At 38.3% G+C, this 27,942-nt stretch overlaps 1 protein-coding gene across 7 annotated transcripts; it reads right to left on the bottom strand.

The window, feature by feature from the left end:
• Positions 1-203: 203 nt before the first annotated feature.
• Positions 204-27,942, bottom strand: asip1 (agouti signaling protein 1). 7 transcript variants are annotated; one of them, XM_088309409.1, is made up of 5 exons: positions 27,748-27,942; positions 9,268-9,323; positions 1,956-2,158; positions 1,714-1,751; positions 204-834 (listed from the first exon to the last, which is right to left on the bottom strand). In XM_088309409.1, the coding sequence occupies exons 3-5, from the start codon at positions 2,134-2,136 to the stop codon at positions 670-672; spliced, it is 384 nt and encodes a 127-aa protein (XP_088165535.1). In that variant the 5' UTR covers positions 2,137-2,158; positions 9,268-9,323; positions 27,748-27,942; the 3' UTR covers positions 204-669. The 7 variants fall into 7 exon arrangements, with proteins under 7 accessions (XP_088165535.1, XP_088165534.1, XP_088165533.1 ...); XM_088309408.1 differs by lacking the exon at positions 27,748-27,942 and adding an exon at positions 13,820-14,056; XM_088309407.1 differs by lacking the exon at positions 9,268-9,323.

Below are 27,942 nucleotides of genomic sequence, written 5' to 3'. Positions count from 1 at the left end.
CTTGAGATTTCATTTTTCACCACTGTTTCATCTTTACAAACATGTGGTTTTGGAAGTGGTGGGGGGTTAATGACCCATATGTTTGCTTTTTCTTGCGAAGAATGAAGAAAAATAAATTGAAGAGAAACCACCCAAATTGATCAAGTCTCCATTAACGTCACCAGAAAGTGAAACATTCTGTTTGAATGAACTTTATTTTCTTTGCCAAATAATTCCATCAATAAGTCTTTATTACGTCGCTGATTTATAGATTAATCTTCATTTGACAAATCTGGATTTTCTTTTTTTTAAATAATGAAAAAAAAAAACACTGAATTCGAGGCTGTCTTTTGACTGATGCTGTATGTTCACATTAGCTCTCGAATAAAAGCCGACAAAACAACATAATGTGAAATGTGAGAAATGTAATCGTCCGCAGCAGTGACTTTTTTGTGGGTGCGTGCAGATGAGAGGGTGCGCGCTAAGGGACAGACATGCAATTTGATGGAGCATATACTTTATTCATTCGCTAAATGCTGTCATAAGCTTTCGAGTACACATGCTAACTAAATGTCAGGCTGCTGCCGTCCGTGATAAAGTGCTTTCATGCTGTCGACTTTAGGCAAGCTCAGGCATTCGGGGAGGGGCCTCTGAGATGGGGGGCGGGGTCACATCTGGTCACAGGTGCCCTCAGCACCGAGGGTTCCCCATGCGGCAGTAACACACGGTCCTGAAGATGCGACAGTGGCACAAGGCGCAGAAATCGCAGCACACCTTCCCCTCAGATTTGCAGCTGCCCCACAGGGGGATGCAGCCGGCGGGGGGCGGGGGGCGCCGCCGGCGGCCAATCTTGTTCTGAGGAGCAAGTTTGCACGGGCGTCAGAAAACGCAACACGGCGAGATGATGCCGCTGCGGCTTGCCTCGTTAGGATAAGTTGATGTGCGGTGACGTCAGGGGAAATTGCTTTCAAAACAAACGGGTGAGTGAGCCCGGGTGAGCTTCTTGACATCTTTTTTTTTTTTAACACAATAGAGCTGTCACTAGAGGTGTTAAAATTTTTCTTTTAAAATTGGTTATGATTTAAAAGACGCGAGTGCATCGAATCAAACTCGATAAAATCGTTCCACTTGAGCAAATATCAAGATACAGATCAATGGGTCTTTCATTGGAAGGATTTATCCGAGAAGTAAATTGTACATTTGCAGTAGTGACAAGTAAATTCAGAAGTGAGTAAAGCAACAAGAAACTCGTCGCGTCCAACTCAGGCGCACCATATCGAATCCAAACGTAATCCCACTGAATCGATTCGAAACGACTCATTCCAGTTAAAAATCAAATTGCCCCACGTATCGAGACACGTATCGTTTATTGGGTGGAATAATCGGATCTCTCTTTGCAAATGTCTTATTTTGGTCAAACAAAAGCGTGACCAAGGGGAATTACGTAACTCAGAGAATAATCACGGTGTGGGGACTAAAATCAAAATATTTGGACAATTTTAAGATAAACAATGACTCCAAACGATTCCGCTATCAAAATAGTTGTCGATTAATTTGATGATCGATTAGTAGATTTATTTCGACACCTCTAGGACAGGCAGACGGGCTCCAGTGTGTCATCTATTTATCTGAATGCGGCAAGCTGTATCGGCCATGAAAGCACACACATGCATGCACTAATTAAAAACACACAATAAAATCGATTTAAAAAAAAATAATAATTCACTCACACACCTTTTTTGCCTTCTTTTTCTTTCCTGGTTTAGGCAGTTCTGGAGAAAAGAAAAAAAACAACAAAATAATGTCTCTTTTTTTGAGGTTATAGTTGTCCTTATTGTCCTATTCTTATTTCTATAGTTACTATTGTTACAAGTATTGTTCGACTTCTGGTCGAGCAGTCATTCTCGCTGTTGCTGTTGCTGTTATGTGCGTTGTTTCATCTTGTCGTCGATTTTGCAAACGCGACCGCGACTTGCCTACAATGAGGACGGGCGTGTGCAATCCTCCGGCGTTGGCGTCGCGGTTGTCGTCCGGGATGGCGTTGGAGACGGCGGCCTTGTTGCCGCTCAGCGTGTCGTCCGGCATCATGTAGGCAGTGCCCAGGAAGTAGTGCGACGTGGCGAACGCAAAGCTGGCCAGCAGCACCAAAGCCTGCATCCTCACTGTGCTTTTCGCTTCTCTGGTCCAACAACAACAACAAAAAAATAAGATAAATAAATAAAAACAACATGGCAGCAACAGAAAAAATAGTCAGCAGTGGTGTATGCAGCACAAAAATAAAAACATGCATGAGTCAATCGTCGACATACTGACTTTCTTTTCCTTTTTTTTTTGTTTATTACAAAGTAGTAAATCGCTGTTTCCATGTGATTGTGCTTGCAGTTGATTTCTCAAAACTACGCCAGTTTGCCCAACATGCTGAGCTGATACGAACTCGCTTGCGGTCACTTGATGCCAAAAACAAATGCGAGAAAATCCAAAAAAGAAAAAAAAAGCACCTTGCCGCCTCGGTGGAACTCATCCGAGTGTGAAATGATTGAAGGAGTGTGGAATGAAGACGGAGAATGTTAAAAGGCCATAAAAACGCGTCCAAATGAGTTCATGACGAGCGGCTTGGATGCGACTCGCTCAGAGGCGGGAAGAATGGGCCAGATATAAAGACGTTCTCTGCTTCTTTGCTGTTTAGCTGACGCCGTTGACATCTGCCCGCTGCCGCACCGCCACATCTGACTCGCACATTGCGCACGCAAAAAGGACGAATCGTCGACGGTGCGTTTGCAGCGGAGAGTGCGCTACGGCGCGACGTCCAACGAGATAGAAGATAGTCAACCGACGGTCATGTTTTGCATTTTGTCATTTATGTATCATCTGGTCATAATTGTGTCCATGCAAGATGCTTGGTGTTGATACTTTATGATCATCTCTGAAGTGCTTGGCTATCATCTCATGGCATCGAAACTCAATTATAAGCCCCAATTATTTGTGGATGTTTCGCTTGGTCGCTCTCTCTTTGCAAATAGCAAAGTCAGACAGTTAATCGGTCTTGTTTTTTTCTTTTAAACCAAAATTTCGAATTAATTCATTTAAAGCACAGACAGGATTGCGGCCTATGATCACTTGAAGCAGACTTCAATAAAATGTTTTAGATGAGAATTAAAGCGTCTTTTACAGAAATGCAAAGTAACCCAAGTTTTCTTTTTTTAAATTGACCTAATAATGATGTGTGATTCACTTCCCTTTTCAAGGAAAAAAATAGCGCTTTATTTACATCCATAACATTTTTCTTGCCCAGAAAATAAAGAAAAAATAGAGACATTTTTTAACACCTGCGGCATTTTTTTAAATGCATAGAATTAGAGGAATAAAGTCGCAATAAAATGCACATTTTTTCAAAAGTAACTGTATTTTTTGCAAGGCGTAATATTGTGCAAATGAACTTGGATTTTTGAAACTGACTTGTTAAAATATGACTTTTTCCCTTGATAAACTTTGACTAATATATATGATCACTTTGTTTGGGAAAAAACGAACAACACCATTCTCATAAGACGACAACTTTTTATTAGTGCTGTCAAATGATTACATTTTTGAACTAATTAATAAAATAAAAATCAATAATTAATCACGATTAATCAAATTTTTCAACTGCTATTTTTTGTGAAGCTTTTAACAAATATTTACTTGAATAATATCTTGTAATTAATGTAAAATCACAAAATGTTAAGTGTATTTTGATTCAAAGACTGTTCTATTTTTGGTTTTATCCTTGAATACAATCTAAATAAAACAGGCATTTTCCTTGGAAACAATTCTCAAAACTTATAAATACATTTACCTGTTTCTGCCCGCAAGCACCACATTCCAGCAGTGTTGGTTTGCAAGGGCCAGAGGTAACTTGAGCGTGTGTTTTGTTCTGAGATGATGTGCTAAAGATGTACACCTGATATGGGATTTGTAGTATTTCAATTTGGTTTTGCAAGATATGCAAACTATTTTTGAAGTAAATAAAATGGAGTTAACTGAGGTCAAATAATCAACAACCGCGCAAAAAAAAAAAAAAAAAATTAATCTCGAGTTTACGCTTTAACAGGTCAACCTGCGTACGATTCGTGCACATGCCCGTCTTGAATGTATACTCAGGAAGTGACGTCATCGTTTTTAAACGCACTTGAAAATGGCGGCAAAATACCAGAGCTCTCCTGCGACATGAGAACTCAAAGTACCTCAAATCACAACTACTGCGCTTATTAGACGAACACCATCTTGATCAATCGCGTTTGCATCGATGTGCGCGTGACACGCGGCTCGAAATAACCTTCTCGGATTTTTGTCGTCGAGCATGTAAACGGCATTTCACGTCAAAGGTGGGCAGAGATCTTCAGTCGCAATGATTTAAAAAAAAAAAAAAAAAAGAAGTCTCCATGGAAACCTGACATACTGTTTGTGACTTCTGTCAAATTTGCACGTACATTTTGCGTCTTCACTGTTTCGTGACTAGGTTTACAAGCCACCGATTAGTCTCGCTCGAGTGTGCAAAGCCGAGGCGGCTCTCCTTTCTTTCCGATGATTATCTGATAATGTGTGCGTGAAATCGCACACACGAATGGGCCAAAGACTCGCTTTGGATTTGGAGGAGCGGGTTATTGGAGGTTCTCTGAGGGCAAGTGGAGCATCACATTCGTTGCTCTATAGATTTCTGGTATGCAACATTTACATAATATGGAATCTATGTACAATAGTCCCCGCCCCCAAACCCCCCCCCCTTGTCATCTGACAATGTGCGTGAATGTGGATCATAATTATCCCCAACGATGTACATTGCAAAATAAAACGATAGCCGCCATTTTCTGTCAGTGTAAAAAAAAAAATGGACGAAAAATGATGTGACATTGAATTTATCTTTTGCAAAAACTAGGCTAAGCAAAATTATTTCCCGGTTTTAAGTGTGGAAACAGCTTGAGAACAAATGTTTGAACTCTCTTCCCCAACGTTGCGGCAGCCTTGCAGCATTATGTCCACTCAAGATTGACAATAACCAGTGAAAATATTTTGGTTCGATACATTGGCGTAAAAAAGGGTGGCTGCAGATGGAGCTGGACAGCTATGAAGGTCGGAGCGGATAACTTTCCGCCGATTACGCTGCTAAGTCAGCTTGCTTTTGTGTTTGAAATTAGAAATTGAAGATGACTTTTTTGGCGACGTTATTTTGATGTGAATGTACATGACATTAGCAATTTTTGCGATACGCAAGACAGATTTTCCGCTTCTCCTGGGTACCACCAACTTCACATTTCATTTTTTTCCACTATCGTTTCATCTTTACAAATGGATGTTTTTTTTGTGTTTTTTTTTTTTGGAAGGGGTCGGCACTTTAAATGAGCCATATGTTTGCTTTTTCTCGCTGGAATGAGAAAAAAAAAATGGAAGAAAAGCCACCCAAATTGAATAAGTCTCCAATAAAGTCACCAGAAATGACAAAAGAATGAGAAATGTTGAAAGAAATAAGCGAAAACACTCATCATTGCGCTCCTGTCACTTCAGATCTGAAAAATCAAAAATACATTTTTCATCAGAGGTGACTGATACAATACAATAATCACCCTCACGCACACACGCGCACGCACACACATGGGATAAGATATGTCCAGATCACGGCGCCTAGATGGGCCTGCTTCTCATTTGCAAATGACTTTTAGGCACTTCAATCGCCCTCTAAAAGTTCACTTCACTCCACCCCCTCAAAAAAAAAGAAAAAAAAAAAAAGACCCAAACATGCTCGCTTTCCCTTTCAATTAGAAATGCTTGGTTTGTGATATGCGGCTGTCTCCACTTTTGCTGTCTCTCAAACACACACACACACACACACACACACACGCACACCCCCCCCTACGTACACCCCCACGCGCTCAGAAGACACACAAAGTATACAAGGGTCCAACTCATTCATACACGCACAATCAAAAAAAGTTCTGAATGCACATGAATGTGCTTTTGATTTCGTAGTTCTTCTTAAAAACAATTTCTTTATCAATCATTGCAAATTTCTTCAGCATCCTTTTCAGGTTGTTATTTTGGGACATTTTGTGTTTTTAAGCAGGAAAACAAATTTAATTACGGTAACTTTGGATTAAGTCTGTTCAGGTAAAAAAAAAAAAAAAATTGGGAAAAAATTTAAAAAAGGCTTGAGATAAAAAAATAAAAAAAAGTCCCCCAAAAAACTAAATAACTATACGAAATGCATTGTATCCACTTGAGATTTTTGTTTTCGAATACATTGTAAAAAATCTCTCCAAATCCTTTGTTGTCTTTACAGGACACTTTATGTGGAATTTTTAGGGGAAATGATTAATTCCACTTTGGAATAAATGCTGTAACATAAGAAAATTAGGAAGAAGTGATGTGCTGTTTAAAAAATAAATAAATTAATTAATTAATTAAAAAAAAATCGACATGCTTGTGATTTCATAGTTTTTCATTTTTAATAAATTGGCAAAAAAGAATCTCAAAACCATTTTTTCAAATGAAGATATTCTGCTTTGGAATAAGGCGTAAAAAAATAAATAAATCAATAAATAAATAATCGGACAAAATGTGTTTGCACGCAAACTTAATTAATTAAAAAAAATCGACATGCTTGTGATTTCATAGTTTTTCATTTTTAATAAATTGGCAAAAAAGAATCTCAAAACCATTTTTTCAAATGAAGATATTCTGCTTTGGAATAAGGCCTAAAAAATAAATAAATCAATAAATAAATAATCAAACAAAATGTGTTTCCACGCAAACTTTGGGAATGGTAGTTTCCTTGAATTATTTATTTTTTATCTTTTTTGTCCAGTAAACTGATACTGGGTCCCACATCATGAGTGTTTCCCGATGACACGACTGTACCCACCCTCCCAGGAAAACTAAATAAATAAAGCGATGAAATCTCGTCTGGCGGTGACACATTGATGGTTTGTTTTCCCGATTCAATTGAGCACTTGTTGTTTTTCTAGATGGGAACAGAAGATAGCCGGCACATTTTTGCAGCCTCCGGGGATGTTTGCCGCTGACAACGCTTTTTGCTTGCTGTCAAAAAACATATGGCAAAAATGTGAATTTCCCAAATTATCCTATTTCGGGAAGAAAATATCGATCAATTACTCATCTGTTGAATTTCTATTCCACCAACGCTATATTAATCAGAATACCAGAGATAGTAATTCTGTCCCAAGGACGGAATTGTCTGTCCATCTTGGATGAGAATTATTATTTATTTATTTTTTTTACTTAATTGGTGGTGCATTTCTTCTTGAAAGATTTCTAAACACTCGACACAGCCGGAGACAATCTAAAGAACATTTATAATAAAATGTTGAATTTTGCATTGATAGATTATTTGGCATCTGCTGCCACACCTTGGAGAAGGGTCTCTGCCTTTGGAGGTAGGGCTCACCAATATTTTTGAAGCTGAGGGCTACTTCTTGGGAACGGATTAATATGAAGGGCTACCAGTTTTGATACGCACTTCTGAAGTAAGAAATGTTTTCAAATGACTGCCTGATTTCATCGGCCGATATTAACTCTCTTAAAATGGTCAAAAATCTGAAATTTTTGCTCTTATTTTTTTAAAACACAAAAAAAGGAAAATGACTTTTAAAAAAAATCCCCCTTTAAAGAAGCAGAAAACCATCCAATTTTCCTCTCTGGTAAATTTGAACAAATATCTGAATATTATATTAAAATATAATAAAACTGTCCAATGTTCTTCCTGTACTTCATATCTTTATTGTTGTGTTAGGGAGCAAAAATTGTCATTTTTTAAAAATTAATTAGACGATTCATCGGTATTTTATTTCGACAAATTTTAGAATCAGCATCAGGCTAAAAAAAAAAAAAAAAGAAAAATCACAACAGTCAGGCTGGCGTTATGATTTTATGTTATAATTGGAATTTAACGGTATTTATTTGTAACTATAAATATCTGCCAGTGTTAAGAATTTCAAATGAACAATTGTCCCCTCACCAGTGAAATATTTTTAAAACAAACCTTGGGGACACCAATGTGATGATGATAATTTTTCCTACTGGTTTCCCACAATTGTTATTACAATTGTTGTTACAATTGTGATAGAACTAATGCAAGATTAATAATAATTCTATTTCAAATAGTGTGGGAGCAGATGGGAAGATGTTAAAGTTGACCACACATAAAGAATTTAATGGCTTTCAATGTCTGAGAAAAGCGATGCGGCGACGAACCACCACAAGCGCGGGAATTATGAGCAGGCCTGGATCTCATCAAGCGCCGCTTCTCAAACTTGCGCTCCCCGAGTACGGCTTGGGTAAGGGTGGGGGGTTGGCGTGAAAATCATTTGCAACAAATGGTGTGGTTCCCATCAAAAAAAAAAAAAGTTCCAATCTCTAATACAAGGTAATTTTTTTTTAATGTTTTCTTAAGAAAAAAAGCCTCTTTGCCAGAATAAAAGACAGCTAGCATATGAAAACAAAGTAATATTTCATTCAGTTGACTTGTTAAATGAAATAATATATGACTATTTTTTATCAGGAAAACGGGAATTCTTTTCTCTATTCTTAAAATATTATGACTTTGAATCCCATCAAAGTATGTCTTAGTTCTTGTAAAAATTCCAAAAAATGCATAAAAAAAAGTTTAAGAAAAAATGTTTTTTTTTCCCAAACAGGCACCTTTTGAATTCCTGTGGCATTTTTCAATATTGTCACTTAATTAAATTAACTAAAAAAAACAAAAAAAAAACATAAATAAATCAGACCTTTGCTCTTGTAAAGATTGCGACTTTTTTTTCCTGGAAAAAAATACAATTATTTGCAGAATATGACTACTTTCGGGTTAAAGATAATTTGTTTGCTGTAACGTCACAACTTTGCATTTTAAAAATGAATTTGTTCCATACATGATATGGCATATTAGGTGTACAGAACATTAAATATGACATCAAAAAGTTGCATTAGTGACAAGTATGACGCAAATATGTCAAATATGATTTAGTAATAATAATATGTGAACAATAGCAAATGTCCAAGATGCAATGTAAATATGATACTTTAAAAGAGCATGGAACATTAAATAAGAAAACAAAATAGCGTGAAATGTGATCTTAATACAGCATGGTGCATATTCGTCAATTCTAGCTATTTAAATATCAAAAGAGCTGAAGGTTCATTGAAGTTCAATAGAACAATCAATTGTGTTCATTATGATGTAAATCCAATACATGAGATGTGCATAGAACATGAAACAATGAAAAGAAATCCATTCATTACCCTGACCGGGACCGCAAAAGTGGGCCGACGGGGCCGCCACAAGGAAAGCGTCATGCCTGAAATATGAAGTCAATATGGTGCATTAGAGGTCGATGGAACATGAAAATATGATCTAAATATACTGCTAAACGGGACGTACTGCAAATATGTTACATTTCCTTTTTTTCCCCTGTTCTTTTAGTCATTTTACTCAACTGCTTTGATTCGTCTTAATTAATTCCCTTTTCTTTTAAATATGATGCAAATATGGGGCATTATATATATTTGCTGCAAATATGGTGCAAGAGAGGTATAGTAAAAAAACTAATTAGATTTGATGTCATCATTGTGCGTTAGAAAATATGTAGAAGTGTACAGAACATGAAATATGACCAATGAATAGTGCTAAATATGATGTAATCATGAGGATGTGACATTAGGTGTACTCACTATTAAATACGGCACACTGAATAGGATGTAAATATGGAATGTAAGAAAATATTTTTCATTCCTTTTATTATTAATTAATACAATAATAATATTATTAACAAAATGAGAGTTTCGAATATTTGTTTCATGCTGTGTAGATCATTTATATTAAATTAAATTAAATTATGAAGTCATTAGTATGGTACATGAGAGCTCTCCAAACATTAAACAGGATGTAAATATGCAACATTAGATGAGTACAAACATGAAATATGCTCCGTTATAGAGCCATAGATCCCAAAATGCGATGCAAAAACATTGCATGAAATTAGAACCATTAGAACCTCAAACACATCAAAAATGAAGGAAATATGATACATTAGAAGGCGGAAATATGGCGTTGAAAACATTGCATTCTTTGTATAATGCATTCAATACAATGCGGCAGACGACATTCACGTCAGAAGTATTACGTAAGTACGATGGTGCAAATATTATGAATATGAATTATTGCAATGATGTCAATTTGGAACATGAGAATAGAATGGATGATGACATGTAAACATTGCAAATTAGAGATGCGTAAACATCAAGTATGACGTCAATATTCTTTGCGCGAGAGTGCTGGACGCACACACACACACGAATGACGGAACAAAATCATTTCCATTTCATTCTGCTGTGGCATTTGTCGCGAGGTATCATATTATTGCATGAAATGCAGAAGGCCTGAAATATCACAGCACATGAAAGGGCGACGCATCCTCTTCCCAGCGACCGTATCTAATAATGGGTCATAAAATCAAAATGTGTGTGGAAATATCGCACATGAAGTCACCACCGCAGCATTTTTTTTATTGCGCAAATGTATAGGAAACATGTTGAAATAATTAGACGAGAGAGCAATACCAATTATTGTAATGGTTACAATCTGAGGTTAATAATCACAATTTCATTTCTTCAGAACACACACACACAAAATGAAGATGATTTCATATTGAAAGTATCTCAACAATTAAACGAAAATAAGGTTGTGAAAAACAATAGCAGCGAGTACTCCGATTTAATTAAGAAGGAGACAAAAACATCAGTTGGAAATTTCATTTTATAATATTGCCTTCTTTTTTTTTATTACCTAAAACCAAATAAAAAATAAAAACCCTCATCGAGACAAAAGCACCAACGCCGAGTTTTACTGCGTACAGACTTGAAAATGAATTTAGTCCATAAATAAATTTCAGCCTGTCATGCAATTCTGTCAAATGCCATAAACAATATTTGACAAAAACTCACAACTGGCTCATGTTTTGCAAAACATTTAAATCACATTATAGAAGATAAAATGCCAGATTTGGACAAACTTGACTTGCAGTGTAACTGCTTCCAAAAGAAAAAAATAAATAAATAAAAAATTTCTATTTAAGTGCTCGTATCCGTAGTCGTGAATTATTTTAATCTCATTTTTTCATCAACTAAAAAAGAAAATGCTGCAGAATGCTGAATTTGTAATTAAAATAAAGTTGCATTTTAACCTCAGCTTGAACTGAGGGAGAGCTTTGAGGATTGACAGGTACTTGAAACAATCCGGCTGCTGTCATTATTTTCCAAAAGGCTTCCCTGAGGAGCTTTAATGCTTATGAAATGTCTCGCCTCAATGGGGAGAAAATTTCTCCAAAAGAGCTTGGAACGTTTCGGCTGCTGTCAACGTTTCCAGCTGCGGAGCCGGACAGGCACCAGCAGAGCTAAAACCTGTCGCAAAATGGAGAGAAATCCACTCAAACCATCTGACACGTGTCATCATTATTGCTGTAACGGTGCCGAAAAGGCTTAAACCTTCCCGGAAGAGTTGGACCGCTGCTCGGCGAGTCTGAATTCTGCCAGAATTTCAACCAAAACAAAATCCCATCCATTCAAATGCCAAAAAGTCTCAAAAGGGGCTGGTAGAAATTAAGCAGCTGTCAACATTTGAGTTGGGGAAACCATAAGGTGTCAGAGGAGCCCGAAACTGGGCCTTAAGAACAAGAAGTTCACACAAAACTGTGAGAAAATCTATAAAAGGCGCTTGAAACAATCCAGCTGCTGTCAACATTTTACCAGGCCACCAGAGGAGCCGGAACGCTTGTCACAGAACGCAAAGAAATCCTCTCAAAGGGAGCTTGAAAGCATCTAGAATTGGGTTGAATGATTTTTGGAAAAAAATTGCATTGAGACTCTTCTGACAGATATCGCGATTTTGATTTGATTTTCAATTTTCTTTAACGATGGGCAGTGACATTTATGAATTAATATTTATGACAGAAAATTACAAACCATTAAAATTAATAAAAGCTTTTACTGTAATAATGCAAGGACACCAAAGAGGTTTTGTGAGGGGGGCAGTTGTCAAGTTTTAAAAACATTTCTTGCCGTCAAGTATACTCTCATTGTGTACATGAGAATACATTTTTATTTTTTTTTTAAAAAATGTTCTTTGCACATAAATGTCAGCTATGTCAATAAAATCATAGTCCCTTAGCAAAACTAAATAGATTAAAATATATAATTGTGAGATTTATTATTGAGTGGCTCTCAAAACTGAGGTGCAAAATATTGCAAATAATATTGATAATAAATAAATAAATAAATAAATATTTAATTTACCTTTGACATTGAACCTCTTCGTCATGATGATGTCAACCGCTTCCGTGTTTCCGTCTGAGAGCGTCTGCTAAACTGCGAATGTCGCCGTCCTCTTATTTTACGTCTCGCTATGTACTGCTTTAAATACAACATTTCTGTTCATAGCTGCCCTAACGCGGTTCGAACCAGACTTCTGTTAGTCGACTGTACACCAAAGCATTTATTTTGGGTCTTTCCATAATCTGAATTTCAGTTCAGCGATTAGCGACTCCTCGTTCGCCCTTTTTAAAATAATGCAGCTTTGACGATCTAAAAATCACGATCAGATTGCGATTTCGGTTCCAAAACGATAAATCGTTCAGCCCTAATCTAGAGGTTGACAACAATTTCCTCAGTCAGCCAGAGGAGTTGGAACTTCTCAAATAATCTTTCAAAGGATCTGGCAGCTGTAAACATTCTAGCTGGGGGTGCCTTAAAGGTATCAGAAGTGTGCACACCCTGGTAGCATTCAATGTTTCAGAGCCTGAAGTCTGCTGGAGGTGCGCGAACTCTGACGGAATATCCTGCAAAAAAAAACGATGGAAAACCTTTCAAAGGAGCTTGAAAAAATCTGGCAGCTGTCAACCTTTCTTTCCGGCAGAACCGGAAGATGCTGCGACAGTGCCTGAGGAACTAGAAGGATGACAGAACTTCCTGCTACCCAGAGTGAAAAGCTCTCACAGGACTTTGAAATTCTCAGGTCAGCATTAAAGGTGCGGGAAGGCAAAAGCTCTTTCTGAGAGGCCACAATATTTGGGAGAATGTCTCGCAAAATGAAGCGAAAACCTTCCAAAAGGGAGCCATAAAGGTGCCAAAAGGCGACCGGAGGACAAGGAAGTCTGCCAGAGGTGCCAGAACCGTGCCGTAAGAGAAAGAATGTTTCTGCAACTTCTCACAAAAAGAAAGAAAATTTGGCAAAGTTGCTAGAACTCAGGAGATGCCAGAAATTTGCCGGAAATTCTCACCAAAAAAATAAAAAAGAAAATTTGTCAAGTGGCAAAGTTGCCAAAACTCGGCCAGAAATGCCAGAACTTTGCCGGAAATTCTCGCAAAATAGAGAGAAACCCCTCAGAAAGATCTTGAAATAATCCGGCAGTGATTAATGTTTTTAATTTGGTCGTAAGCCGCAAGGTGCCACAACTCGGCTGGAGGCGCCAGAACTCTGCCAAGACTTCTTGCAAAATTGAGAGAGAAGCTCTCAAAGTGCCTTGAAATGATTCTGTCAGTGTTTCCAGCAAAGAAGCCATCAAGGTTCGAGACGCAACACTGCCTAAGGAGCCGGATCTTCACACAAGATCAAGCGAAAACCTCTTTTAGAAATCCAGAAGCAGTCAACGGTTTCAGCCAGGGCAGCTGTCAAAATTTGGCGGTCGAGCTCAAACGCTGTCAGAACTTTGCACAAAATGAAAAGAAAACCGAAAAGGTGCGTCGGCAATCTCTTTCACATTCGTAACGTTTCAGTCATTCGGAAGAAGTGCCAACATACGTGTTGACGCAGACGTGGAAATGGACTTTACTTCACGCGTGCTGTCGTTTTGAAGTGGCGCTGGCAAAGGTTCCAGTGCAGCTCCTGGTCGTCTGGTGGGATTGTTCAAATACGGGTCGCGTCCGTCCTCGCCAACGGGTTCCCCAAATGTCCCGCCGGTATCCTCCCATTCCGCTTTTTATCTGAGCTCAGGCAGCAGCCGCTACCTTCGCCTCGCAGCCGACAATCTGCGGGGAAGGTCTGGAGACGGCCGTGCGGGGGTGGTGGGTGTGAGGGTGGGGTGCGCACCGAGGTTTGGTTGAAGGGAGGGGGCGGGATGGAGCCGGCGGATTGGTGGTGGTGGTGGTGATTTGGGACAGAAAAGTATGCAGACCACAGATGGGAACACGCTGTTAACACGGCAACAACACGCTACGATGACACGCTGCCTTTAGGCCCCTCGTCTCAACGCTTATTTACATGACATGAAAGTCAGCACCGACATGACTTTACATGACATTAGCATGACGTTACGGCCGCCATTTCCATTCCTTTCATGAGAATTTGGCTCGGCGCTTCCCGCAACGTCGTGACTCCATCACATGGAGGTGAGCGGGCGGCATGTTTATTGCGTGTCACGATAAATGAACCGTTAACGCGCACTTTAAATGCGTGACATTTACAAGATTTTAAATTAGGATTTATATCACATTGTCATAGCTCGATAGGCATTGACTTATATGCAATGTGAGCAACCACTGAAGTCAAAAACAAAAAAAAAACAAATGTTAGGAGGAATTTGTCCTCGGTCAAATTTTAGAACCCATTCTGGCCCACCAATCAAAAAGTTTGCCCACCCCTGGTATACAGTATTAGTATTATTATATATTTATTTTAGTAGGATTGTATATAAAAATACTAAATTAGATTGAAAGAATGTTAAAATCTAAATTATGGATATGTATGGCAACAAAGTTGTTTGCTACAAAACCATTTGCGGAATTGTTTTTTTTTTTTTTTTTTTTTTTACTTCGATCTGCAAAAGAACACAAGGGACAGTTCGTTCTGTAAACTCTTATTTCGTTGTTGAATATACGGGAAAGCATTTTCACATACGCAAAACTTAAGAATTGCCCAACTTCAAACTGTCTCAGTTTTGACCAAAACATAAGTGTGGCCTTCGCGCCGCGTACGCAATGAGCGCAATTACGTACTATTTGTACAAAATGCAAACTCCACTACTACAAATTTGACCTGTTGTGCGACCTCGCTCGGATTTCAGAATGAAATGGATAAATCGAGGAGCCACGGCGAGCCCGGGTGCCGGCTGCGGGCCAGATGCCCGTTTCTGATCTAAACTTTGTGCCAGCGACGCGAACAAAGTCTGTGAGCTCTTCTGGAGAGCACGTGAACGATTGATCAAGGCTGAGAAGGAAGTGGCCAACGTGACTTTTGAGCTTCCATAGCGTTGACGTGACGTTGAAAAAGATTATTTGTGTCTCCATGAAAGCTCCGCCATGAAGGATGTTTTTGACATTGAGGAGTGTCATTCATTACGCCACAATCCATTCTGTGAGTCAACCTTTTACCACACTGGAAATCATCGTCAATACAAAAATCGTAATCGTAAAAATTAGAATGATAAGTAGAAGAATAACTCAGATCGGCCTCGAGATTAAAAGTAATTTGTTTTCACTTGCATTTGATTATGTGGTGAACCGACCTAATTTTCCCCTCTTGCACTTGAAAATAAACAAGGGATAAATGTTAGCGTAACACATTTAAGTCACATACAATTAATGTTAAAATTTTGTAAATCCAAATGATTTTTTTCCCAGGAACGGAAATGCAATTTATTTTCGTGATTTGCAGTCAGATCCAGTATAATGAATAGTCGGTGTCCAAAGTAATTAGAATATCAATAATGGGAATATTGATAATTAATACAAATATTAATATTAATATTGATATTGATATTGATATTAATATTAATGGTATTGATATTAATATTAATAGTATTAATATTAATATTGCTATTAATATTAATATTGAATTGTTATTAGTATTGTTATTATATTTTTCAATAAGTTTCAAGAGGTTACTTACGATATTCCCATTTTAAAAATGCGAACAATAATAATAATGACAACAACTAACAAGCGCATCATCATTTCTACCTTTGGTATTTAGCATCTTGGCGCTTTTCCCAAGAAATACAAGAGAAATTGTGGAAGGAGACATAGAGGAGGACAAGTTAAGCTTTCATTGTCATCGCGTAATAAATACTTAGATTAGTAGTGTTGGCGGGGGGGGGGGGGGTGGAATGTGACGGCTTCCCACGAAATGATTGTGACAAAAGCCGCTTTCACAATTCCCAAGATCAATCAGATGAATAAATGGATACATAATAAACACAAAAGATGAAATACAAAAATACATCTTGTTATGTCAAAATGTCACCGTCAACCAATTGGAGCAGCAACACATGCAGACTCCCCATCGAGAGCACAAATCATCGGGCCTTCTCCAAGCGAGAGTTTGATTTTTTCTGTCCCGGCCACACTTCCACAGAAAAAAAATCCCATCCTATCCCAAAATCCTGTCCCGTCCCATTCTAGGTAAACAAAAAAAAAAAAAAATCCCACTCCCGTTCCGCTGCAATTTATTTTTCCTATTTTTTAAATTTGAAAAAAAATACAAATTAAAAAAAAAAAAACTTGTTGAATCCTGTACCGGCCCAATCCTATGCTTAAAGGTCAAGTTGACTCCCATTGAGGGAATCCAGACTAAAACCACCGATTTCTGGGATCTAAAAGAATCGGGTATCATTAGCTGATCCAACATTTTTTGGGCAGAAATTCAAAACCAAAGACCAACATTGATGGCCCGTGACCTTTGATCCTCTTTGGCATTAGTGTGCTACACACCGCCAACATTGTGTGAGGGATTTCCAGAAGGGCTCAAGAAGGCTTCATAAAACCGTCGGCGAACACGATTCGTCGCAACATCTACAAATGCATGTTCAAAGTCGAGCAAGCAAATCCAAAGCCATATGTATCAACGACACGCACAATCGCCACCGGCTGCTCATCTGAGATGGACTGACGACGCAAAGTGGAAAAGTGTATTGTGGTCTGATGAGTCCACATTTCAAACTGTTTTTGGAAATCATGGACATTGTGTCAACACAGATTATTTCCAGCACAAATGTCAGCAAATTCAACTCAGTATAGATTGCAAAGAATTTGCAAATCGTTGGATTCCGATTTTCGACCGTGGACAAAAGTAGAAGGACTGAGTCCAACATGGAACAGATACTGAAAATAAAACAAAGCAGACAACAATGAAAAGAGCCAATACAAGTTCAACAAAAGGAAATAACAACAGTCCTCAGCCATATAGGAGGAAACACGACAATATGAAACACAATAGCACAAAGAGATGTGAGGTCCAAACTACAAGAAAAGTAAACAAAAAAACAACCATTTCCAAGGAAAATGTGGGGTCTACTATAGTCGTATTTTTGTGTATGACTGTACAAGAAAACATTTATTTTCAATGACATATATAGTTTTACTAAAAAAAATTCTAACTTGTAAATCCACTTTTTTTAGCATCACTGTCACTCGGCATTTTTGTGAACTAGCAATTTTTTACGACTGTTTGACAAGGGCCATCTATTTGTTAAACAGTAAAAAGTGTAGAAATAAGTTGTTTGTTACGTCAGTTGTTTGTGACCGCCAACAAAGATAGCTGCCTAATTGCTTCCATCACTCGAGTCAACGCTAAAATACGAGGCTGTCAAAAGTCACTTTGTCGGCTCGCGTGATTGCGATGAGGTCGTTTTCAATAAGCTGGCTGGCTCGCGATAAACTGATAGCTGTGTTGGTTTGCTCACGGCTATCGCTAGTAAGCTAGCCGCTGAGCTAGCGAGATAGCAGGTTGCGACTCGGGCTTGGGCGTGTTCTCATGCGTTGAAAATAACGTCACCAGTTTTTGCCATTTTTAGACTCATCTCCATGATTTCACCATCGTGTGGTGTTTGCTGTTCGCGTAAAATCGTCGCTTCAGAAAGAGTGACTGAAATCAAAATGACGTCACAAGTCAAGACGACGATCAAGTCAGGGAAACTCTCCGCCCATTGAAAAAACATTGTACTTGGGGTCATTGTCTTTTGATTTGTGAGGATTATTTTGATTTCAAAATGAGATGAAATCTTGTTTAACTACTGTCAACAATCTCCCCTCCAGAGGCAATCGAGCAAATTGCAAATTTAACAGAAATCGGACGTAATTGGTCTAACGTTAGATGAACGTGTCCTTACTAAAAGCTAAGAGGCTCTCGGAGCAACGACTCAACTAAATGGCTCCATGTGGAGGGCCGATGTGAGCCAGCAAAATGTCATCAACACACCAGATCATTTTTGGAAAATACATTTATATGGATAATGATGCAAGCTGGTAAAAGCCTAAAATATGTAGCAAACAAAACAGTACATTTGGTCACGATGGAGAACGATTCTTACCACTTAAGACGTACTCGCTATAAAGCTCTGTTTTCCTACTTTCTCCACACAGTCATACGGAATGATAATTTGATTTCATGTTAACGTTTGGACTATCCAACCGGGCAAAAACATCATGATTTCCTATCCGCTTTATTTGACAGTCGCAGGGCAAAAGCCATTTGATACAGTGAGTTGAATTCCCGGACTAAGGTGCGTCGTAAAAGGTTTCGTTGTTCGTAATTTTCTGTAGCTTGATATCTATAAATAAAAGCCAGCTAAATTATTGACTGGCAGTCGTTTTCCGCGCAGAGCTCCCCATATTGCCAGATCTTTCGAGAGCAAGGGTGGGCAAACAATAATGACAAATGTGAAGCCTCAAGCTGAGTTAAACGTCGGGGGAGACTAAACGACTTTGTAGCAACGGCTTTAAGACAGGAAGTGAATCTGATTTTCAGACGGAGATCGCTCCATAATCTTGGCCCGTTCACCTTTCAGCGGCCAAACCACAAAGACATTCCAACGCAAACAAAAGAATTTGAAGGTGAAGGTAAACGTCCGAGATGTTACGTCTCTTGCTTTCAAGTTACAAAGTTTGAATGTTGCTTTGCGCTGCTTTCATCCAAACGATAAATCTTGACTCCGAACATCTTTGGAGACTTCCTCAACGAGGCAGCCTCACGACTACACATGTTGACCAGGCATACAGCTGTGATACAACCTACGAAATCTTATTCGGGGCCATCAAAAGTCTGTCGAGTTTTTGCCAAGCAAGTCGCGAATCATATTCAGTGAATCGAGTCGACTCGCGTCCAAGTCCCGGCAATTGCGTAAGATTTCGACGATGCGGTGTTTTAAAAGTGTCCGGCGTTTCCTCTTTGGATTCCGATTGATCGGCTATTGTTTGACTTCCTGGCGCTTTCGAGTCAAAGTGAACTTTGGGGAGGATTTTTGGAAGACCTCGAAATGCTGACATTGCATTTTGACTTGAGGCATTTTCAATAAGCTCCAAAGATGACCACAAAAGGCCGACGGTTCTTCTCTTGCCTTTTGTGGTTCCTCACTTAATAGTAAAAAGAAAAACATTGAAAGGAGAGTCGCTGATTTCCTTCCCAAGTTTGTGACTATGCTGGCATTTTTGTTTATTTAGACCGCATTATTTCGACTCAACCCAAGAGAAATACATTTGCTTAATGGCCTTTGCTTACAAAATGTCCAAACCAAGCCACAACCACATTCAGGTGATACTTTATATATTTATTTTTACCTTACTCGGAATGGAAAAGCGTACTTCGAAAATAACTAGCAGCACACTATAAAAAAAGTTCACGTTCTTTATTTTTCTTAAGTCAAAAAAACATTCTTTCATTGGACATTATGATTGTTGATGGGAAGGAAAATGGAGACGAGGGCCCCCTGGAGGCCAAAGTGGAAAACTGCATGGACATCAAGCAACGGGTTTGAGTTTCAAATGAGAGTTGGAAGCCATGGTTTGGCTTGTAATTTAGAAATTCAAGGCAGCGTTTGGGATTAACATAAAAGTTTCCAGAAAAGGTCACGACTCCAATGTAGGGACTCCAGCTGGGTCAGGCATTTTGCAGTTTTGCTGTTAATCGGTACTCGTTTGGAATGAGAACGAGCTGCATGTGTGCTGCGTGTGCGATGGGCTCATGTTTCCGCGGTTTCAGATTTTCCCCGCCTTGTTCACGTTAACTTAAAGCTGAGGCTCAAAATGACTCTCTTTTGAGGAGCAGTTTTGCTAATCAATGATTTGATTTGAGGAGCAACTTTCTCCTTGTAAGGGGCAGTTTTTTCTTATTTGAAGCGAGGCTATATTGATTAACATCTCAAAATCAATTCCTGTTTTCTAATCAACATTTTTAATTTCTTGAATTCCATTTGTGAATAACAGCAAACTGTTACATGTTCTTGTTTCCAAACATTTCAAAGTGGGGCAATTTCAAACAAATAAAGTGGAACATTTTTTTTTAAACATTCCTAAATTAGTTGGATGATCCTTGAAAAAAAAAATAAATAAATAAAATACATCTGTTGTGTAATTTGGACATTTAGTTTTAAGATCTCAAAAGTCAAAATCAAAACTTCACATGCAAACACACACACAGGCACACTGACGCACACAAAAATGCACACAGACAGACAAACACAGATGTGCAGACATACAAGACATGCTCAAAGAAAAAGAGACACACAGAGATATAGACACACACACACACGCCCAGACACGCACAAGCACACCCCCACACACCACGATACAGCCATCCTTTTTCTTGGGGTTATCCAGGTTAACGTCACAGGGACAGCGAATACTTTCCTCTCCCCAACCACTTCATCCCAGTTCTTCCCGGGAGGACGATGAGGTGTTGCCAGGCCAAGCCGTGCGGCCTCCCAGTGGGACGTACCCGGAACACCTCATCAGGGAGGCGCCCGGGGACACATCAACTTTGAGCCTCTTCCCCCTGGATGAAAGAGACTCTCACCATATTCAGGCCAAACTCCCGTTGGCCCAATTTGAAACCTCGACCCCGACCAACCAGAATGACACAACAACAAATACAAGCTAGAATCTAATTGGCCAAATGCGAAAACTTGATCCAGATCAACCAAATTGATACGACAACCCGTCGAGGTTGAAATTAAGTTTGACACAAAATCCGACATCGACATCCACTGCGTGTCGGCCCAAGCTGCCTCTTTGTACTTCAAAGATACGCTTCTTTTTTTTTTTAATTGCTTCGAATAATCTCAAATGGCGTGAAAGGAATAACTACTTCAAATAAGATATTATGCGGACTATGCGTGATTTATATAGTGCTGGAATTTGCAAGTTTTTTTTTTGTGCCGCGAGCGCCTCGTACTCGACGAAGAGCTTCCGAGGGTCTGGTGAGGAACGTCGCCCGGTTTTGCTTCGCCGGGGGCCATCCAGCTCCAAAGCAAAAGTGCGGCCGCAGCCACACTTTGATGAAACGTGTTTCCAATCGAACAGATGTTTTTCTTTTTGCTCTCGCCAAACTCACCTCATGAGCTAATGAGCTAACGGACATCTGCTGCTGCCCTCGGGCTACGCACGCACGCACACGCACACACGCGGACGTGACATACGATCTGTACCATGAAGACTAATCGCACAGCAAGTTTAAATGTAAATTGATTTGAAGCAGGACAACTTAAGACGCCTACAAAAGTGCGAGCGGGGGAATGTTTATATAGCGGCATTGTGTGTGTGTTTCTTGTATGCTTGTGCATTTGTAACTGTGTGTGTGTGTGTGTGTGTGCACAAAGCAGTGACTAACGTGTGTGTTGCACTTGTATGAAGTGTCAGGCGGTGGTTTTGATGTTTGGAGTTTATGCTGCGAACGAGCGGGCGACGTCGTCTGCGTCAACAGACCACAACTGTTCAGTTGCGCTTTTAAGATGATTTGTCACAAGCCAGGCAGGGTCAGTCAGGCTTTAAAGGTAGATTACGCTTTCAAATGAGGGTGTCAAACGCGAGTCGAAGGTTTTAAAGAAAAGCCAGTTTTGCGTAAAGGCGTTTCAATAAAAAAAAAAAAAAAAAAAAAAAAAGGTTTCCTGACAATTACAGGAAGCAAAAAAAAAAAATCAAATGGTTATGTTGTTTGCCAGGAAAGTTGTGTTTGTTTTCTAAGAGTAAAATATATTGTGACAGGGGGACTGGAAATGCAATTATTGGTGAAGAAAAATAAGTGGAGGAAAATATGTCAATGTGAGAAAGGTTTTTTTCTCAAAAATATTTAGTGACTATTTTAAGAAAAAAAAAAACAGCCCCAAATTTATTGAGAGGGAAAAAGGAAAAATGCGTACCTAAAAAAAAGACATGCTATTTTCTGTTTGACTTTTGTCTTGAAAAAGAAATAACATTAAACAACTTTTTCTGACGAAAAAAAAATCCGATATTCTAAAAAAAACAAAAAACAAAGTGAGCAATGGTATTTTTTCTTACCTAAAAAAAAAATCCCCAGAAAAACATTTTATTCCCCAAAAAATGTATTGTTGTAATTTGTTTTCCTTTTTTTTTTGTATTCCATTTTCTTCTCTATTCTTTCCTTCATCACAGCTTTTTTTCCTGAGAAAAAATTGATTTATTTCTTTCAAATGAACGTGCATGCAAAAAGTAACTTTTGGCAGGCTTGACTTTTTTGTCTTTTCTAACACTTGTTTGCTTTTCAGCCTGCACCTCACTTGACCGCGCTCACTTTTGTGCGTGTCTGTTTATTTTCACAATTTATTCCATGCTGACATTTCCAACCTTCTTTGATGCTGCTCGGTTAATCCGACCTGGTAAAGGTGCTCATAAATCTTAGGAACTTGTTGGCATTGTGTCAGCTTGTTAAAACGTTTTTTCTGTTTTGCTTTTATGGGTGGCAAAAAGCACACACATCACACACAGGAGGCATTTGGCGAGCCGCCGCTGCCTTCCTCCTTCTATATTTTATCCTCCAACATGCTTATGATGATGTCCTTTCAAGGGCGAGGGAATAAAATCTAAATGGAATATGGTTTTGTTAAAAAAAAAAAAATCTCTCAGAAAAAAGCTGCTGCTCTTGAGATTTATTTTTTTTGTGAAAAGTGTTTTTTCCTTGTAGAAAAAAAAGAGAACATTAAAGGGGAGGTCAAGTCCAAAATGTTCGTGACAGTAACATGTTCTACACGGCCCCACTTGTTGAAAGGCGACATTCTAATAAATCAGTTTTTTGTGGAATGAGAATGAAGCAGCAAAAAGCAGACATTTTCAGGGTCGGCCATTTTGCCACGTGCTGTCGGCTGATCATGACGTCACAGTTGCTCAGGGCTCGGCTAACGACCAATCACGACTTTGGTCGTCCGGAACTGTGATGTCATGTAAGTGGAAGATCACGTCAAAATGGTCGCCCCTCAGGTGGCTCAAAACGGCGGCAGTTTTCTGCTTCATTCGCATTCCACGAAAGCGAGACCCATCAGAAGGTTGACATTTTGGACTTGACATCCGCTTGAAAAAAGAAAAGCTTTCTGTGTTAGAAAATATTGTTGTGTTATTTCCAGATTGTTTTGTGAAGAATGATAAAGTAAATAAATAAATAAATAAATAAATAAAATGAATAAATAAATAAAAGTTGCATTTTTCACATAGAGAAAAAACTTTTTTACTTTTGAGAGCATGGAAATGTTACACACAGTAGTTAAAAATGTCCTGGGTGGGAAAAGTCTTGATTTTTTTTTTTTTAATAAGTTTTGAAACAAATCTATTAAAAAAAAAAGTCATTCTTTTCGGATAATTTGTTCCATTTTGAAGAGTTGAGCACTTTTTTTGTGAAAGAAATGGCATCTCACAAAGAGAAAAAAAAATACAACTTTTTGAGTACTAAATTTGCAAATTTGTTTTGTCAGTCCATTCAAGCCCTTGTTGTGACTGTCTTAGATTTTGTTTTGAAATGAATGCTAATGACAGCGACCTTGAAACCTCCAACTCTTGCCCTATCAGGCAAAAGTGGATGTGTGTGCATGCCCGTGTGTGTGTGTGTGGGGTGGGGGGGGTGGGCGTGTGTGTGTGCATGTGCGTGTTCCTAACTCTTGGGTTAGGGTTTCAACTGAAAGTTTAAAACAGGATTAGGCTTTAAAACCACAGTTACGGTTTTAAATTACAGATTAAAACCAGAGTTAGATTTCCAATGGATCAATTTAAACAAGAGTTAGGCTTTGAAAGCTTCGATTCTCTAACAAAAATGTCGGGTGATTTTTTTTGGGGGGGGGGGGGGAATTGCTGCCATAAGAAAAAAAAAAGTTCAGTTTTTTTTTTGTCAGTGATTTTGACTTTTGACCACTTCAACTAACTGGTTGAATCATTTTGATGAATTATTCATAGACGTTGAAATCTGATTGGACAAAGCAAATAAACCAAGACAAACAAACACATAGTCATGCAACAAACATTCGAATTCAACTTGGAAAAAAATTGTTTACCTACATTCGATTGTTTAGACCAATCGCACAGGGTCTCGCTGTTCCCGACAGCCCACCACTGTGACTTGTTGTTTATGGACGCCAAAGTTCATACCCGTCAGTCAAATTGTTGCAATTCAAACAAAAGTCGCAATCTTGACGTCCACCTGTGGAAGGTTTGCATTATTTTTCGTCCAACGCGTACTCTGACTCAATTTAGCGTTGACGCTATCTGATTAGCGCAACTGAGGGTTCAGTATTATGCTCAAGGACAACTTAAAACGGTCTCAAAGGCCAGCGATCGAGCTCACAACGTCTGGCTTGCGAGATGATCACTCTACCACTGAGCCGTGTCACCCATTCCAATTGAATCATTCGGAATAGTTTTTCATTTTGATCTTAGTTGGCTCATGCTGTGCGCAGACATTCCGCAGGTGTTGTGCGTATCGTCAAAGAACACGTGTGTCAAATAAGAAGCAACTGATGCCCTCGGACGGACGCCATTCTGCTGATTTACGGTGCCGCAGCCTTTCGAGCGAAGCTGCCATGTGTTAGCTTGAGGAAGAGCAGGCCCTGTCTTTGTTTTATTGAAATCTGACAACTCGGGGGAACAAAGGGTGCGACGCACTCTGCCGAGTACCACATAAAAGTCCATTTTAACCTGCTAACATGAAGGTTATGGATGGCACTATTTTCTCATCACAGAATCATGAAACGTATTCCAGATTGTAGCACTCAGAAGCACTTCAGGTAATTGCAACTTTATTTCAAGTGAAGTCTATGATTTGATATATGTATACATATATATATATATATATATATATATATATATATATACATATATATATATATATATATACACATATATACATATATATATATACATATATATATATATATATATACACATATATACATATATATATATACATATATATATATATATATACACATATATACATATATATATATATATATATATATATATATATATATATATATACACACATATATACATATATATATATATATATATATACACATATATACATATATATATATATATATATATACATATATATATATATATATATATATATATATATACACACATATATACATATATATATATATATATATATACACATATATACATATATATATATATATATATATATACACATATATACATATATATATATATATATATATATATATATATACACACATATATATATATATATATATATATATATATATATATATATACACATATATATATATGTATATATGTGTATATATATATATATATATATATATATTTATTTATTTATTAGAGACCTACCTCCCCACCTACCTCCTCATGCCAGCAATACAAGGGCACAATAAAAAGGCACTTATTTTCATTTAAGCTCGATTTACCTCCAACAGACCCAGTCCCAAAATGGCGGCGAAACATGAGTCAATTTTAACAATCCAAAACAGGATCTATTTTTGCCTCCAACTGGAATCCAGAGAAAGCCATTCTTGCAAATGGTTCCGATGGTTCCCTAGTGCCTGAAGCCAGAGGGCAGCCATCTTATGTTGCCACGGTTACTGACAGTTTCTGCTATTTTCCGGCTGAAAACACTGTTATAAATGCGTGTTTTGTGTCAGGATCCCTATTTGGTGGAATGAGAGCTTCTCAGAAAAATTCTGAGTTTATTATCTCAATCTTTTGAATTGTGACTCATATTTTTGCCATACATTCATTTTTCTAATAGGCTTTGTACGCATGTAATACTTTGTACAAACCCCTTTTGCCAACAAAAAAGCTGCGATACCTCCAATAAATATTTTCTACGAAGCATCCCTGTTCCCCGTAAGTAGCGGATGAGCACTATCACCAACTTTGCTTCTCAAATTGAAGTGAAAAGATTTTTGATGGAGAAAATCATCCGGTGTTGAGACACGTGCGTTTTTCGGCCTGCCGAGGTTCACGGAGGACGCAAATGCAGCGAGCCACCAAATCATTTCTAATGTGTCTTTACCACAAAGTGTTACTTAACAGGACAGATTTACACTTCAGCAGCTGGACACCACAGAATTTTATTTATTTACTTTTATTGACCTGTATCGCTTTTTTGATTTATGTACGTTTCAACAAGCTGCAAGTAAGCCACATTCCGTTCATTTTTGGGGGTGGGGAGTGGGCTGGACACAACAATTCTAGATAATTAAAGGATTTAGATTATTTATTATTACACGTCAAGACTGACGCTGATTTTGCAAAGTTGGCGTTTGTTTAAAGGCAAAAAACAGACAACAAGCATTTTGAACATTACTTGTCAAGACTTTTGTGACGTGCCAACAGGGATTCTCTTTTGAGCGTCTACATTTTATTTATCATTTATACTGACTCATTTCAAACAAACTAAAAAAAAAAGTTTATAAGATAAATAAAACAAATAACCAAAACGATATTTTGTCTTTACAGAAACCAAACGGACAACACATTAAAGCGATAAAATATCGTGTTTTTCATTTTTTCAATATTAAACACAAAACAAAAAGGCAAAACAAGTCAAGTTGGTTTGTTTCATCATTAATCACAGAAGAATCACAAAGGGCTTCACACATCCATAGCTGACAAAGATTAAAGATATTTTCTGATCTAAACCGCCCGACCAGGCGAAGATAAACTCAAAACCCCATTTAGGGAAAGAAAAAGACACCCTGAGAAGGGACCGCCGATGGGGGACATCGTTTCACTCGATACAACATGGGTGGGCAAACTTTTTGATTGGTGGGCCACAATGGGTTCTAAAATTTGACAGACGGGTCGAACCAGAAGCAGATGGATGGAGTGTTTTGGTAACCTCACCTCATCGGAGAAAAAAAATAAATGTAATTTTCAATAAAAATGAACAAAGGTATTGCAACAAAATATCTATGTTCGACACACCAAAGTATTCAGAAAATAAAACATTAACAAGCTTTTTTTATTACATTTTTTTCCCCAAGTTTCGCGGGCCGGATTAAAACGTTTAATGGGCCGCATGTGGCCCCCGGGCCGTAGTTTGCCCATTCCTGCTATACGATGTGAACTAGAATGGCATAAGAGTACATTCAACAAGTTGAAGCACAGCAGGTAGACGCTTTCGACCACCTTCGTGGATGTGGTCTACCTCAGATCTTTTGGGAATATTCTTGATGAGCTGTTGGAAGGAGAGTGTTGGGCCAAATATAACGCGGAGGTTTTTTTAGTTTAGTACCAGTGGGTAATGGCGCTTATGTCAAAACTCAAAGCGGTTTCGTTAAACAAGTGTTGGAGTCACGCCAACAGACAGGTTAATTACTTTGAAAATCACAACACTGAAAGGTGATCATATCTCTCTGCATTTCACACGTAGGCCTTCAGTGAAGTCCAACTTGAATAAATCCCCCACAATATTGCCATCATTTATGACACCACGGCGGGAGAAATAATATACAGAAAGCCACTTACGCACTACTGAGTGTTGGACGACCTAGCTTCTCTTGAAAGGTCCGTCTTGAAAATGTAGTTGCAAATAAATCCACACTTTTTTCCTCCTTTGAAAAAAAAAACTTTTCCCTCCTTCGGCCATTGTGGTTTTAAAAAAACCAAGTATATATTATACATTTTCGAACGGTCGCCAGTTACGACTTCCGGGTGTGTTGA

This window comes from Idiotropiscis lumnitzeri, chromosome 11 (assembly GCF_059441095.1).
Source record: "Idiotropiscis lumnitzeri isolate Australia: NSW breed Sydney's pygmy pipehorse chromosome 11, RoL_Ilum_1.0, whole genome shotgun sequence".
In the NCBI taxonomy this organism is placed as follows: domain Eukaryota; kingdom Metazoa; phylum Chordata; class Actinopteri; order Syngnathiformes; family Syngnathidae; genus Idiotropiscis; species Idiotropiscis lumnitzeri.
This window is presented reverse-complemented; position numbering and strand designations above follow the sequence as displayed.

Bases quoted from the DNA above. Each gene is read 5' to 3' on its own strand.
- asip1 (XM_088309409.1), bottom strand. From the start codon at position 2,136: ATGCAGGCTTTGGTGCTGCTGGCCAGCTTTGCGTTCGCCACGTCGCAC. The intron at 1,752-1,955 runs GCAAGTCGCGGT...TCTTTTCTCCAG, and splicing joins CACGCCCGTCCTCATTGTAG to AACTGCCTAAACCAGGAAAG. The intron at 835-1,713 runs GTGTGTGAGTGA...CTTGCTCCTCAG, and splicing joins AGAAAAAGAAGGCAAAAAAG to AACAAGATTGGCCGCCGGCG.